Source organism: Montipora foliosa, chromosome 2, assembly GCF_036669935.1.
Source record: "Montipora foliosa isolate CH-2021 chromosome 2, ASM3666993v2, whole genome shotgun sequence".
Taxonomy (NCBI): Eukaryota; Metazoa; Cnidaria; class Anthozoa; order Scleractinia; family Acroporidae; genus Montipora; species Montipora foliosa.
The window spans coordinates 20,707,099-20,722,098 of NC_090870.1; the positions used below are offsets into that span (position 1 = coordinate 20,707,099).

General features: G+C 39.4%; 1 protein-coding gene across 4 annotated transcripts in view; it reads right to left on the reverse strand.

Annotated features, from left to right (window-relative positions):
• Positions 1–15,000, reverse strand: part of LOC137992645 (transient receptor potential cation channel subfamily M member-like 2) — a 170,796-nt gene that overhangs the window by 24,139 nt on the left and 131,657 nt on the right. For all 4 annotated transcript variants that reach the window (XM_068838106.1, XM_068838109.1, XM_068838108.1 and 1 more), the window contains 7 exons: positions 10,761–10,893; positions 8,014–8,606; positions 7,605–7,798; positions 3,575–3,660; positions 2,752–2,853; positions 2,526–2,612; positions 1,146–1,251 (listed from right to left, as the gene is read on the reverse strand). In XM_068838106.1, the coding sequence (XP_068694207.1) occupies positions 1,146–1,251; positions 2,526–2,612; positions 2,752–2,853; positions 3,575–3,660; positions 7,605–7,798; positions 8,014–8,606; positions 10,761–10,893 (1,301 nt within the window). The remainder of the gene's footprint in view (positions 1–1,145; positions 1,252–2,525; positions 2,613–2,751; positions 2,854–3,574; positions 3,661–7,604; positions 7,799–8,013; positions 8,607–10,760; positions 10,894–15,000) is intronic.

A 15,000-nucleotide genomic window follows, 5' to 3' on the forward strand; every position in this document is an offset into this window, starting at 1 on the left:
GTAAGGTCACGACTGAACCAAACATGTTCTCAATCACTTCGTTTGGAACACTTAGTGGCTTTCTTATCGGTCTCACAGTTCTAGAACCATTCAAAGGGGATCCCTAAGCTGTGATGGCGGTTTTGTACTCGAGTGCGAGGTACGTTGTTTCACTTCTGATTACGGTGACCATGCAATTGATAAATTGAATCCATGTGGTTACTAATAATATGTAACATTGAGACAGGCTTCGCAAGTCTGGATATCATATTAGCGTAAGGGATATCCAATTAACGCGGGAGTACAAGACATACGGCTTGAAAGCACTCGTTGTTCTCCAGAACATCAGGGTTGACTTGTTCGAGTCAAGCCACAGTAAAAACTCTTTTTCGGTCACTTTTTCAGATGCTAGAGCATCTTAGTTTTTCTAAAAAACTGTCAGGATAATTGTATGTTCCTTGATTTAAAATTACTGATAATGCTACTTCTTTCTATCAACTCAAAATCAAGAAGAGCTTTCATATTGAGCGCTTGAAACCCGAACTCAACAAACAACTTGATCATGTCAGTTTAGCATTACACTTTTAAACTTTTACCGTTATGTCAGTTGTGTTCTCTGTAATATTGTTGGTTGTTTAAATTTTACCTACTTGTATCGAACATTTACAAGATGATGTTTGAAACATCGAAACATGTTCCTTAAACTAAAACATTGGGGTTGTATGTTTAAAAATATTAGTTTATTTTATTGTAACACTTGTGCTATCAAGACCATTTCGAAGATTTTGAATCTGATAAGGTTGCACGATGCCTGGACGACCTATGACAGAAGAGCAGAAACGAAAGAACTCGTTTTAGATTGTTTTATTTTGCTTGGTTTTCTTTATTTGATTACTTTTCGTCAAGGTGATACAAAAAAAACAAAACAAAATTGTTTTGTCCCATAAATTCGTTGTTTAAGTGAGGCCAGTAAGAATAAATAACCTGGGAGCTCCGCATTTAGGCTTGGGCTAAATCTGTATATTAAGCTGTTCCTAAGTCGATCCATGCGGCATTTACACGTGTTAGCACGTTTGTAACACGACTAAGGCTCTTCTTGGTTTTATAAGAGAACAAACGCTTATCATACTAATTTGAAAAATAGACAAAAAGTTCACTTGACCAACCCCAGGTAACGCCCATTCGAGGCTGTCCTGTCTCTGAATAGTCACAACTTCAAGGACATGCTTCCCGAAACGCTCCACCAATTTTCCTTCCGACGTTCGCTTCCATCTGAAAAAAGATATAAAGCTACCAGTAAAATCATATTTACACGTTGCTTCAAGAGTAATACCGGCTTCTCAAGACAAAATTGATTTCTTCCAACGAAAATAAATGTGCTGTGGATTGATGTGAAATTAGTCTTTCTTAGCTCAAATTATGAGAAGGCAAAGTCAAACGCGTATTTGGCATAGGTCAACATGTAATTTATCCATACCGTATTTTCAAGAATGAGTACATCCCTGACCTTTGGCCAAGGTCAGGAAACTTGACAAAATTGAGCTTTCCTCAAACTAAATGATTAATCACTATTTTAAACCTTGCTCGCAACTTACAAAAGGAGTGCGAACATGTGAAAGACGTGATATAGAGCAAACGTCTAAGGGTAGGATAGCGTCACAAGTCCAGTATGTCAGAGTTTTTCAGTACTCTTCCTAATCGAGTGCGATGGGCTGCAACATCCTTAGCTTGCCGTCCGTCCTGCCCCACTTATTCGAAGGGTGGACAGCGCTATCCACTAGCTGGATTACTCAATTGGTTTTGCTAGTGTTTATCCGGTGGAGAGAGTTATCCAGCTATTGAACAACAGAAACCAAGAAGACAATTTTTAGCCTCGGTTCACGAGCAGAAAAACATTTTCTGTAACTTCCCCACCAACTTGAGGAACTTCTCTAAGGATGGTTTGTGCGGTAGCGGAGTCTACCTTTAATCTGTGAAAATCTTGTACACGTCCAGTTAAGGGGCTCTTTTGAACCGTCACTGTTGCGGTTTGCGCAAGGGTGAACCCTTCAACTCTCGCCAGTGACATACTCCAAACGAAAAGTCATCCTTGGAGACCAGCACGAAATCGACTGGTACATAATTTCACCGGCTAGCTCACACAAGTCTTCTATACATAACTCAGTGGTAAAGCAATCGAAATAGCAATCGGAAGGTCAAAACTTCGACTTCTTCAAAGAAGCACTCGGATTATTCCTGAGTATCTCAGAGTCAACATCGAAAACGAAATATATTCATTTCGTTCACGAGGGTTAGCATCCAAGAGGGAGTGCTTTTGAATAATAAATCAGTTTTTAAAATAAGATCTTCTTAGACGTCAATATTATGTTTTACTGAGTACAAAAATAGGTAATAACTTCAACCTCTCTAAACTCTGGCCCTGCTTTAATCAGCTGCCGTGCACAAGAATAATTCAAGCACTTTATTTGTATATAGTGGTAATGGACATCGAGATCCTCGAGACTAAAACGAACGCATCTCCTAACACTTCCTAAGGAAAACAATACCTCGTAATAATAGCGTTAGCCCTATGGTTGGGTCCCCAGCGGCCAAGCATTCCCCTACCAGCAATTCCTGTTCTACCACTTGGATTTCTGTTGAACAAATAAAACAAGCTGGAAATTTTTCGTCATTCAGCTTTTGAGAAAAAAATCCAGGTATAAGTATGGCAGGTATAAGGCTTTCGCTAGAGAAGCAAAAAAGAGAAATCTATAATGAGCAAAACAAGCATACCGCGGAATTCCGTCAACAACATCGTACACTCCTTGATGGCTTCTGCGGTCCACTCCACTGTCAATGTCATTAAAACTAATTTGCACATGTTTACCTGTACGCCTGTGAAAAGCAAAAAGAGCCGTGCTCAGAAGCTTCTTATGGAGGTGAATTGTTGTGTTAAACTAAAGGGGACTACGCAAAGCCTAGTCTTTTTTGTCTTTCCAATCCGCAAGGTTCTTTGATAAAGGGAACGCCACTCCCACTTTAAAATAACGTAAGACTAGAGGAAATGTTGGCAATCGAATTTGCTTTAGAATTTTTCGCACAACGCGTTTGTATCACAAAAAAAGATTTTTATAATCGCTCATTTTACTATTTAAATTTTCCGGGGGCCGCCATCGATCTGAAAAAATTGTGACGAGCTATGGTTGCAATTAAGTAATTTTTCAAGATGGCAGCACCCGTACCCTGGATTCCAGAGGTTATTTTCTCGCTCTTTTCATAGCGAGAAAATAACCTCTGGAATCCAGGGTACAGCACCCGAGAAATTTGCTATTTGTTTATTTCGGGTACAAACGCTTTCTTTATAGCCGCAACAGGCACACGGCCAGCATACCTTTTTAGTGTGGTTGTACTTGTTTAGTACCTTCAAAAACATGCGGCTCTGCGTCACACTTTCATTGAAGCCCGATCAAGCATAAGGTAATAAATAGCGCATAACTTAAATTGATCTCTTCTGAAACAACGTCCTGGGGTAAAAAAGGAAGTTGTCAACATGTCAGATACCTGCGCTCTGACTTAATTTTTATAAATATATTCAGAATGAAAGATTTCTCCTTACACCGTCAGGTCCACATCTCCAAACTCATAATCATGAAACGCATCACAAGCTGTACATACAGGAGGAGCGTAACCAGGGAAAGGTATCTAAACAATGAGAGTGAAATGTTAAAATTTAATTCGGTTACTAGCAGTATGTCAGCTAAATAAAAGCTTTAATTAACGTGCATGCTCCTCCCCTCCCCCAAATCCTATATTTAGGACTGGGTGGGTCGTTTGCAGCTTAGATTCAAAGACAAACATGGTGAGAAGAGTTAAAGGGTTGCTTCTGCAGGTACCGGAGCAGAGATTATGTAAAACAAAGGAAACAAAAGACAGAAAACAAAACAACTCCAAATATAGATGTTACAGGTAAATTTGAAATTCAGGTTGAAATATTTTCAACCTAGGTCATTTTTATTTTACACTAAGTTAAAATTGAAAGTAGGAAACATCAACAAAAAGTCCATCAATTGTTAGCAAGTACGTGCATATTTGCCCAGACTCTTCGCGGTCATAGTAAATTATGCAAACGTTTACTCGTGCGCAATGCGTTGGGTGACGTTAAAGCGTCCAAAAAGGCAAAACCAAGCAAAATAGCCCTTTTTGTTGACGACAACTTTTACGACGATGAAATGAAGGGGTTGGAAACAGGTAATGAAGACAGCAAGGACAAAACAATTACCAAAAGAAAAGGATGGAAACTGGAGGCTGGAGGCTGGCAAAATTATTCCAACAACGGAAAAGAAATTGTTCAAAAATGTCACCTTTAATATTGCGCACAAAACTCTTTGTGTCACTGTGCTCAAGACACGAAGAACAAGAGTCGATCACCAGCGGAAAAAAACAGCCCGTTCTAGCCCCTATTCAAGCAAGAGGATTCCTAACACATTTGCAAATGGACCTAATGGACCTTAGAAACTTACCATCTACGTCCATATTCATGTCATCGCAAACACAACTGGATTCGCCACATGACTGGTCATTTCACAAAGTATTCATGGCTTTATCCATTGAAAAATAAGGGAGCAGAAGATGTATTGGAATGCTTGTCTCAATTTTGCTGGCAATTTGGATTCCCTCAGAAAATACACACGACTGACAATAGAAGGGAATATAAAGAATTCTCTGATGTCCCATTTCTGCAAGAACAACGGCATCACTCAACGCCATCGCTCAACGTCATGGAGCTCCCAGAAAACCATCAACTCAAGGCTTGGTAGAAAGAACAATCTAACAGTAACGCAAAACATGAGAAATATCTAAAAGAAAAGAAACAAAGTCCAAATCATTGGTGTCAGGTACTAGCGGAAGCTGGTTGCAAAAAGAACATTGTGGAACATGAAGCAACAAAACAAACACGTGCATCCTATGGATTGGTATACCACCATGGAAAGAAACCAAAACTACCCCAGATAAGAAACATGATCAGCATTCTACTATGGAGGAGGAGGAGGAGGAGAAGTGGGTGCCCAGACAAACAAAGATGTAGAGAAAAAACACAAAAACTACCAAAGATCAACGAAAACATTTGACAATCTTGACATTGAAGTGCAACAAAATCAAGGTGAACAGAATTATGAACAGAATTTTGCAGGAGAAGCTGCAACTAAACGTGCTTGTTATTCACCAATCAATTAAACAAAGAAGCTTAGGACATCTCCACAGGAAAAAACAACAACAAAAATGACAACAAGCAAACCCAATACTGTTTCATTCCAAGTCAACAACTTTGTCAAAATAATAAAGTTGACCAAAGTCCATCACACCCAAACACACTTCTTGGTAAAGCAATTGAAAAATAACATGGATTTATGAAAGTTGTAAGCAAATGTGGAATTACTGACACTTTCATTGCACCAAACAGACAGCAAATTACTGAAGACATGAATGTGTCATTAGACACAACTAAAACAATACGCTTCACCGCCGCATGCAAAGAAGCACTTGACCAGTGAGTGACACATGTACCTGAGGTGAAAAAACAAGGAAATGACTTTCAATTGCATCATTGTTCAACTACATACAAGTAATGACTGTTTAGTAAAGATTACAAACTTTGTAAACTACCAAACCAAAATTGAATTTGATTGTTTATAAGTACTGATAACCGCAAAGAGGTTTTATACTGAACTACACTGTACAAGTAACTGCACATCATTCAATAATGTACCCTATAAAGAAGTCAATTTTCCTTTCAAAAACCAGAAAAATAAAAATAAAACAAAGTCACATTAAGGTAATTCTTATTAATAAACAAGGTTCTGTTTTTCTGCCGCTCTGAGATAAAAAAGCAGAATTGGTTATCATGCCTAACTCCAGCCTTAATGCTAACCATTGAAAATCAGTGCTTAGACTTAATAACAACCAAAGGCGTTGTTTACACCAACTCATGAAAAACGTACGCTTTAACACATCCCTTTACTCCCAGCACCGACTTACTTATCAATATACACGTACTTGCTAACATGTGATGTTCAACTACATACAAGTAATGACTGTTTAGTAAAGGTTACAAGCTTTGTAAACTATCAAAAAAATTTTGAATTTGATTGTTCAAGTAGTTATTCCCGAAAATAGGTACTGAACTACACCTGCACAAGTAACTGCACATCATTCAATAATCTACCCTATAAACGTTTGCATAACTTACTATGACCGAGAAGAGTCTGGGCCCTCTTGCATCAGGAAAAAAAAATTAACAATTATTCCATGAGCGCGCGTTGGATATGAGATGGTAAATAGCCAACGAGGCGCGAAAATAATTTTAGCTTAGCAACGCTTAGCGCAATCATTTGTCATATAAGGTCAAACAAAGGTATATGAGCTGATAACCGATATTGAGTAAACCAATCAGAGAACGAGAAATGCATTATCCGAAGTTGATAATTAAATAATTCCTATTATTATACATCGGTGTCACAAGCTCGATTTTGATTGGCTACAAGCACGCAGCTAATTCTTGCTTGCTATGTTTCTCTTAAGTCATACCTACAGACAATAGATTTTATATATGTAGAATTGACGTCATACCTACAGACAATAGTTTTATGCATGCAGAAGTGACGTCACCTAACACACTAACGAGCAGTTCGATCAGTTTTGTCATGTCATGTCATGCTCATCTCAGGAATATGCATAATAAAACAATTATTGAATTCGGTTTTCGCATGTTAGCGATAATTATCAAGGCCTCAGTTTGTGTTATCTGCCTCAGCTTTCGGCTTCAGCAGATAACACAAACTTTGGCCTTGATAATTATCGCTAACATGCTCAACCTCATCCAATAATTGTTAATTATTAATGACGACTGCTTATCCAAGTCCTGTGTGGTTTATGGTTAGTTACGGCGAAGGACGCTCTACTGAGGGATGTCAGAGGTCCCCGGTTCAGATCTCGGCAAGTGCAGTTTAAAGTGATTTTTTTCTCTAATGTACACATTGGAATTGAATGGGACAAAGGGTACATAAATTAGTGGTAGGTATGACGAATGGATCAGGGAATGGAAAGTTAAGAGGGGTAGGGACAGACAGAACGAGAGTACGAAAAGAAGGGGGAAAGGCGACTTTTTCTTGTCTTTGTTTACAACCCCCCATCCTCCCCCTAAAGAAAACCGTGCCCCTTTTTTTCAACCACACCCCATTAAAAAATCCCTTTTCAAACAGTTGATAAATAACTTAAGTTAATTAAATTCACCAAGATTGATTTAAATTTATCTAGTTTGATTTATTTTCACCTTGTCTGATTTAAATGGACATGAAGTTAACTTCAACTTGTAACATAAACTAATCCCAAGTGACCAATAATACAATGCTTTTCGGTACCTGCAGAAAGACCCTGTTAAAGGGAGAGGCAGATGAAAGAAGAAAAAAGGCTGAGGAAAAATCCAAAAAAAAAGAAAAGAGGAACAAAGAGAGGACGAGAGGCCTGTTTGTGGGAAAAGCAGATCAAATTATTGGGATCACACTTATAAATATCCAGGATATTTCAGACAAAACGTGTGAGGGGTATGGCTAAAATGTTCCCGTTTTAAAGGCGATCATTAAACTCACCTGCCAATCAACAAGAAAGTCTGGAACAGGGTACCGCTGTCTTTGGGTCCCTGGATAAGGCGATAGTCTTGCTTGTACGTGGAGGCCATGTTCCTTCGGGGCTTGAAATGTATCTTCAATTGCGACTATACAGGGAAGTGTTTCTGAGCGTGTGCGTCCAGAATTTTTACGGTGAGCTAAAGATAAGGACTGACCTGACAAAAATATGAAAACCAATATGTGGATCAAAGGCATTAAAATAGGCCAGGGAAATAACTGATTCAGTTTGAAAGGCGGACAACCGAGTTGAAAAGAAAGTAGTCTACGAAATACTTAGAGAAAGGAACAAGGAAATAATCACTTATCGGAAACAAACAAAAACGCCAAGGATTCTCTCTGCGACCATTTTCAAATCGTGCGAGGAACAAACCTTTTGAAAGAGCAGTGCCTTCACTATCTGATCTCACCAGTGGTAATTTCTTCAAAGGGCTTTGAGATTGTAATCTGCTTTCTAGGGCAGTCGCAAAAGGCCCATCGATTGAAGGTGGCATGTTATTTTTCTTGAATTTCTCAATGGCTTTTTGGACACTATTGCGATGCCAGTTGCCTTTGGAAACCTGACGATACCAGGGTGGGTAAGGGTTACTGTTAGGGAGTTTGTGTCTAAAGTACATCGGCGTTGAGGGAATACTCGAGTTGGAACCAGAGTGCAGTCTATACACATATGATGGAACGCTCATCATACGGCTGTACATTCTCTTGGGTGCTTCTTTCGCCATAGACTCGTGTTTCAGCCCTGATTCTTTATTCCTGTTATCTTTCGTCGCAACATCATCTTCTTGCTCTTGAAAAGGAGAAGAAAGAGGCTCTTGAATGTTTACCAGCATGTCTAGTATCTGAAGCGTATATTCTTCCATTCTTGATAAGCGATCTTCTATGCTGTTCACCTTTTTAGAGATTTGCACCACTTTTGTTTCATTATCCCTAGTAGTCTCACAAAGATGATTGTTGATCCATTCGACCCTGCAAGTAATACAAAATAATCAGGTCGGATGTAGATATGCGCGCGCCTCGTGTTGGTGTAAAAACATTTCACCGGACTCTTGCTTTCTTGAAGTCCTCAAAGAGATCGTAGCACTGTATGCTGACCTTTTATGCGGTCTCTTGGAACGTTACAAGGGTGGTAGCCACAAACAGGCATTTTTGGTAGGATTTCACATTCCAAGCGTTAATCTCGAAACCTTTAACTTCCACCCATTTTTATGCCAAGACGCGCTTGCCATCGTCACAGTGACCCCGTTTGTCAACTGTTTCCACGTGTAGATTGCTTTCTTTTTACACACATGGGGCTTACGCCTACCGTGAAATATGCATCAAGGGAGTCTGACTCACCTGACTTTTACAAGAGAAAGATACGATTTACAACTGTTCGCTTTTGATTAATTTAAAGTGGAGCCTGAAACGACCCCCACGGGATCCGCCTGATTATGGGCAACTCACGTTAGTTAACTACGTATTGCAACCTTTAGGGTGCGCATCATAACGTGGCAGCAATTCTATCGGGTAGTCTCTTTTGGGTGACCTGGCTTTAGATACGATAACACAGACATTCTTATGAAAGAAGTACCTATTCGAGAAAGGGGGCTTACTGGGAACAGGGAAAGGTGTATCCGGATGTCCAAAGTGACGGTCATCGCTTACCTGTTGTGATACAGAGGAATCGGGCTGACCAAGTTAGTTGTAAGAGCAGTATTCAAGAAAAAGTAGCCTCAAAATGTAGGATAAACTCCAATTCTAGAATATTTTACAGCCAAATCTTGATTAACCTACACTAGGCGTTCTTTTTTTTTATAAGGGAAAAAAAAGACGCCTGATCGAATTTCCTAACGAGTCATCTGCCCAAAGTATTCAATCTGAAATTTACTCCAGTTGGCTGAAAAACCAGAGAGCTTTAGCCCCATTCCATTACAGAACTGCAAATAGCAGTTCTCGTCAAATCGTTCTATGGCTGCTCTCGAAGTGGATTTGCACATCTATCATTTCGTCTCTTGAAAACAAAAGTTCTCACAAGGAAGGGCAGAGGGAATGTATCCGAAGAGTATAAAAAAGGACTGCGAGCGAAAGAAGGGTGGAATGCCTGCAAGTTATAACCCCGAGAGAATGTGAATGTGAATGCGAAGTTTCTGCCGCTATAACTACGTCTCTTTGAGAGTTTACTTCCTATTGTAGTGTCTCAGTGTTCCAGGGAACAGTTAAAGCTGCGTGAATATAGAGGATATTACATGGCCGCGCGGGGATACGAATTTTATCTTCGAGTGCTGCAAGTATCTCTCACGAGTGAGCGAAGCGAACGAGTGAGAGATACTTTCAGCACGAGAAGATAAAATTCGTATCCCCAAGCGGCCATGTAATGTTCTGTTTATTATATATATATTGATGAAATGTCTAGATTTAAAACAACTTGTTTTGTTCATTTTCGAAATGATGAAAAATTGTTCACCAACCACTAAAACACGCATCTTGTGTAACATGAAACAAGATATGAAAGTTATGAAAAACAAATCATGATAATGTAAAATTTGCAATAAAAATGTTAATGTACAATAAAGAGGAAGCTCGCCTTTTATTGGCTAATCATGTTTGTTACCATGACGACAGCGATATCCTCACATGTGAAAGATAAAAATGATACGTTCACTGCGCGCGGTGAAGATATGATTTTTTAGTAAAAGGAGAAATCCTGGTATTTCATCAATATCTATATAATAATCCAGGTTTATGTCCGATTTTCAAATGTGAGAGTTACCTTGGGAAGTTAAGAAAAAATCTCAAATAAACATGGTATCGTCCACAATTTAAGGACTAATTCCGTAAAGCAAGGACTACTAAAATGGTAATCGAATTCATAATACTTGCATGGACGTCCCCAGTTATGGACTGCTAAATAGCATCATTACTGTCTTCTCATATTAAACAAATGAATGTGTTAGTACTGTCTTGTGGAGTTTGCAAGTTGATTGGTATTACATTGACTAATTTGAAATTAATCGTAAAAGCCAGTAGCCAATGACACGGTCTGGATAAGAGACCTTTGATTAGCCTTACTTTCCACCAGAATATAGTTACGTCACTTGAAACAACGCTTGGCAGAAGCATAATGACTAATGACTATAGTACCTTGAGCCAATGGCTCTCACTCTCTCTTCAGATGTAGCGTGAAACAGAGTGTCTTTTTGTCTGAGGTAACTTTCTGTGCACTGTTCTTCAAATATCATCAGCTTGTGCACATCTTGCTTCTCCAGGAAAAGGTCTAGTAGAGAAAAAAATAGCTACTGAACAGCTCAAATCATGCCCAGACGTCTGTCAAATCATCTGACAACCATTAGTTGGCTTCATATATACTAGCATAGCAAGTAGACTTTTAGTAAACTTGAGCTATTCCACAGATGTGAACGGGTTTAATTTCAGCTCAAGTAGCCTACTTTGTGGCCATGGTAACGCAGTCCCTTCAAAGACGCCGAAGTACAGTCTCAAGCCTAGTTCAAACCACCCTTACTCGCTTACTTATCTATAATATCAAAACACATTACGGAAACGGGCGCCAATCAAACATGTTTGCCGCATAACTTGACTAACAACCCAATTACTTGCCGCATAACTTGATTGACAATCCAATTACTTGGAGAGTATAATTTAAATTCTAATATGAACGCTCAGGGGCACCCAACGACCAATTTGTTGCAAAATGTATTATTATAACCCAGTTAATGAAAATAAATGTTATTAAGGCATTTTCAGGTGTTTTTCAGTGTTGCTGGGAAAACATTATCTGTTCCTTATTCCCAGCAAGACACACAAGAAATTTCCTAGCCAGCTAGATAAAATTGGTTGGTTTCCCAGCCAGCTGATCAAATTTATTTCCTAGCCAGGAATTCCGCGCGCTTTCAAATCCCTCGAGCCAAAACAACCGAACAAAAGCGACAAAACCGGGACAAAACAGGTTTTTTCCGCAAGCGCAATCACTCTCACCAGCCGTCGTATGTTTGGGAGAGGGAAGGGTTTCTTTTTTTTTTTTTTTTAGTCGTCCTCAGTCTTCAGAGTTTCTACAGCCAGCTCGCATTGAAATGCTAGAAAAAGTCAGTAATTCCCAGGCAAAACCTCTATCAATAACAAAATTTCCCAGCCAGCTCATCGAAACACCGGTATTTTTGCCAGCCAGCAAGATTTCTCTGGGGAACAGATAATGTGAGGAACAGATCCATTGGGTGCCCCTGAACGCTCATCACGATAAGCAAACATGGACGATCTCAAGTGTACTTGAGCTCTGGTCATACTTAAGGTATACTTACTCCGCTAGTTTAAACCCACCTATTATATCATTTGGTGCAATTCTAGGCCACTTTACGCTGTTTTGTTTTTTGATAATCTCTTGATGCGCGGTGCAATCATTGCTTCATTTGATCAACAATATTGAAGTCAAGTCAAAAAACAATTAGAACCGAAACAAAAAAATGTGTATAAATAGCCTTTTACAATTTCGCAAATTTCCCAATTTTGGCAATCGGACCCGGAAGCAGCTACCGTGATTGCGATAAGAATGTAAAAAATATGAGGATAATAGTTCCTTTTTCAGATAAGGAAAGAATTATGACCCCGAAATTGCTCCATTCCAGTCAAAATCAATATAACGCTCGGTAAAAAAAACCCGGTTCTCTGAGCAAGAACTCTTGTCATGAACATCCCGGTATAAGGAAGCGATCCTTTGGATATACGTTGCCACTTTGAGATGTGTACTTTTAAAACAAGAATGAGTTTTACAAGTGACAATAAGGAACTTCTTAAGGGTCTCCAATTTCACCCATAGTGGTAAATTTTTGGGAAAAAAAATCCATTGGGCCCGAGCTTTCTCCTTCAATTGTATTATATACTTGCAATGATGACTTAATTAATAAATGAAATACGGTGTGCACTATTTCCTCAACACCTCAGTTTAACTGATAAAAAAATACAGTTCATGTTAGATAGAACACCACATAAATTTTCATCCTAACAACCCGGCTACTCAACAAAAAAGAGCTGTACTCAACTCTCTGGTTCAGACCTGGCTCCAGAGTACGTAAGATAAGGAAGCCTTAGGCACTGTTAATTATCAGCATTGAAACATATATTGAATGCAGCATCAGGAAGTGTGAAGTCTGCCCGTGCATAAAAGGCATTTCGGAACTTCTTCAAAGGTCATGTAAGTAACATGATGTCAAGACTGTCCATAAACCTTTCAATTTTCTCAAGTCGGAATAATTGGTACGCGTTAAATATACAACAAAATCAAGGGACGCTGTTAACCACTGTTTAGATGACAAGTCTGAGACAAGTTTAAATGTCGAAGGCGCGCGCGCGGAGCACCATTGTTAAGAAAATATGGTAACCCATCGATGTGAGAAATCTTGGTATTACAGCCATGACGCCATCGACGGTCCGTACGGACGTCCACCCCTCCATATATGCCAATGTGACCAGTATCATGCTAGTTTACAGCATACATCTTTGATATTGGAAATCCATGTTTTGATCAATTGACACCCGTCAAATAAGGTATCCACTGACCAGTATCACGTGACCATATCGCGGGCTCAAGGTTAGAGCTCACTGAGGTCAGCTTTTTTAAATTTGACCACTGACTAGGTAATGGTTTTCGATTGGATTGCAAGCTCAACTTAGGTTAACTCACCTAAACATAAACGAGGCTTCATTTTTCGCGCGCTTTCTGTTGCTCGACGTGACTACACGGCCATACTACATCGACTATAGCTCTTAACAGTCAAGGCTTTTCGTGTTCAGGTGGAAAACGGTTCGGAAGTTGTTTTCCTTCTGCATTTTTCGCTGGTTTCAATCCAGTTTGGCTACGCAGTCATTCAAGTCAACCAATGGAGGGATATAAACTTAAAGCTGAGTGTTTATTTGTAATTTGCTTTGAGCTACTTTTTTCTTTGTTCTTACTTTTCCATTCGCTCGCTGAGGGTGTGCTTGTTTTCTTTTAAAACTAATGCGGTTCAAGAAAAATTCATTGCCAAACTGGTGAATTCCAAAGTAACTTTCACTCCAAAAACCGATATTGTACTCATCGCTTCGTGATTCATGCGATATCGGGTTTTAGCGTAAAATTTACCGTGGAATTCACCAGTTAGGCAATGATTTTTTCTATAGAAGAAAGCAAAAAAAAAAAGATTTAATAATTAAAGCAGCGACCGGAAACATCAAGGCCATCCCTTTTTTTTTCGTTTAGCGTCGAATGCGTTTCCTGATATTGGGTCGGTCGGTCGGATCTAAGAAAAAAAAAACCCAAGACGTGGACCCAAAATCAATATGGCGGAAACGTTGGTGGATGTTGTTGCAAAATTAAGACAACGTGCGAAAAAGGATCAACCACCGAAACTCCTACGCGACATAAAAATGGTTTAAAAAATGAGTTTGACTTTGGCTGAGGTTACTGAACACATCCAATGTAACAATGGTCATCTGCTGCAGGACGCAAGCCAGCTTTTCCTACAGCCTAAGAAAATAGAAAGGTTTGCCCGTGATATCCACCAGAATGGGGAGCTGCACTTCTTGGACCTTTGTTGGGAAGGATAAGGGAAAACGTACCGAAACAAACTCGTCGTCCGTATAAGACGCCTTTTCAAGTAAATTTTGTCGTTGACAAGTGGCCGGCGACGAATTGGCAGAATTGCGTGACAGCCTTATGGCTACTATTCATGCTCAGTATGCGCGCGCTCTCGGATCTTAGGACGCTTACCACGTGACAGAAGTGATTGGCCAGATGGGGCATTTGGAAGAACTAACTCTACAACGCAAAATCAACACACTTCAAGGATGATATGTACTCCTCCAGAAGAATCCGAGCGATTATCATGCAAGTGTTACTTCAAATTGTTGCATTTTCTTTGCAAACTGACGGGTTTTGCCGGCCAGTTCTGACAAAAGCAAAGCGCCCTAAATGTCTCTAATGTGATTAATTTTGAGGCATATGAAGCCAAGCTTAAGAAACTTTTAAACGTGGCCAAAAGTTGTTCTGTGCGTTGCGAAGGTTTTCTTCTGATACTGCGAAAATACATCTTTGCAAATGAACAAGTGTGTAACTACGTTTCCTGTAAGCCCAAAAGTGAGGTTTGGGATCAATGAAGTTAATTAAACAGCGGAACAGTGCACTATATTCAGTGTAAACTTAAAGACAGACTATTTCGACAGAAGGTCTCGTTTACAAGAGTCCAGAATTAAGAAACTCATTTTGAGGAATTTGTTAGAGACTTATGAATAATACCAGCTCAAGAGATATTCCTTGCTATTCTTGGAGACAAAAGTAATCTATATCAAATACAAGGTGTTACAAATGAACCCACTGGGAACTCGGAAAAATCCG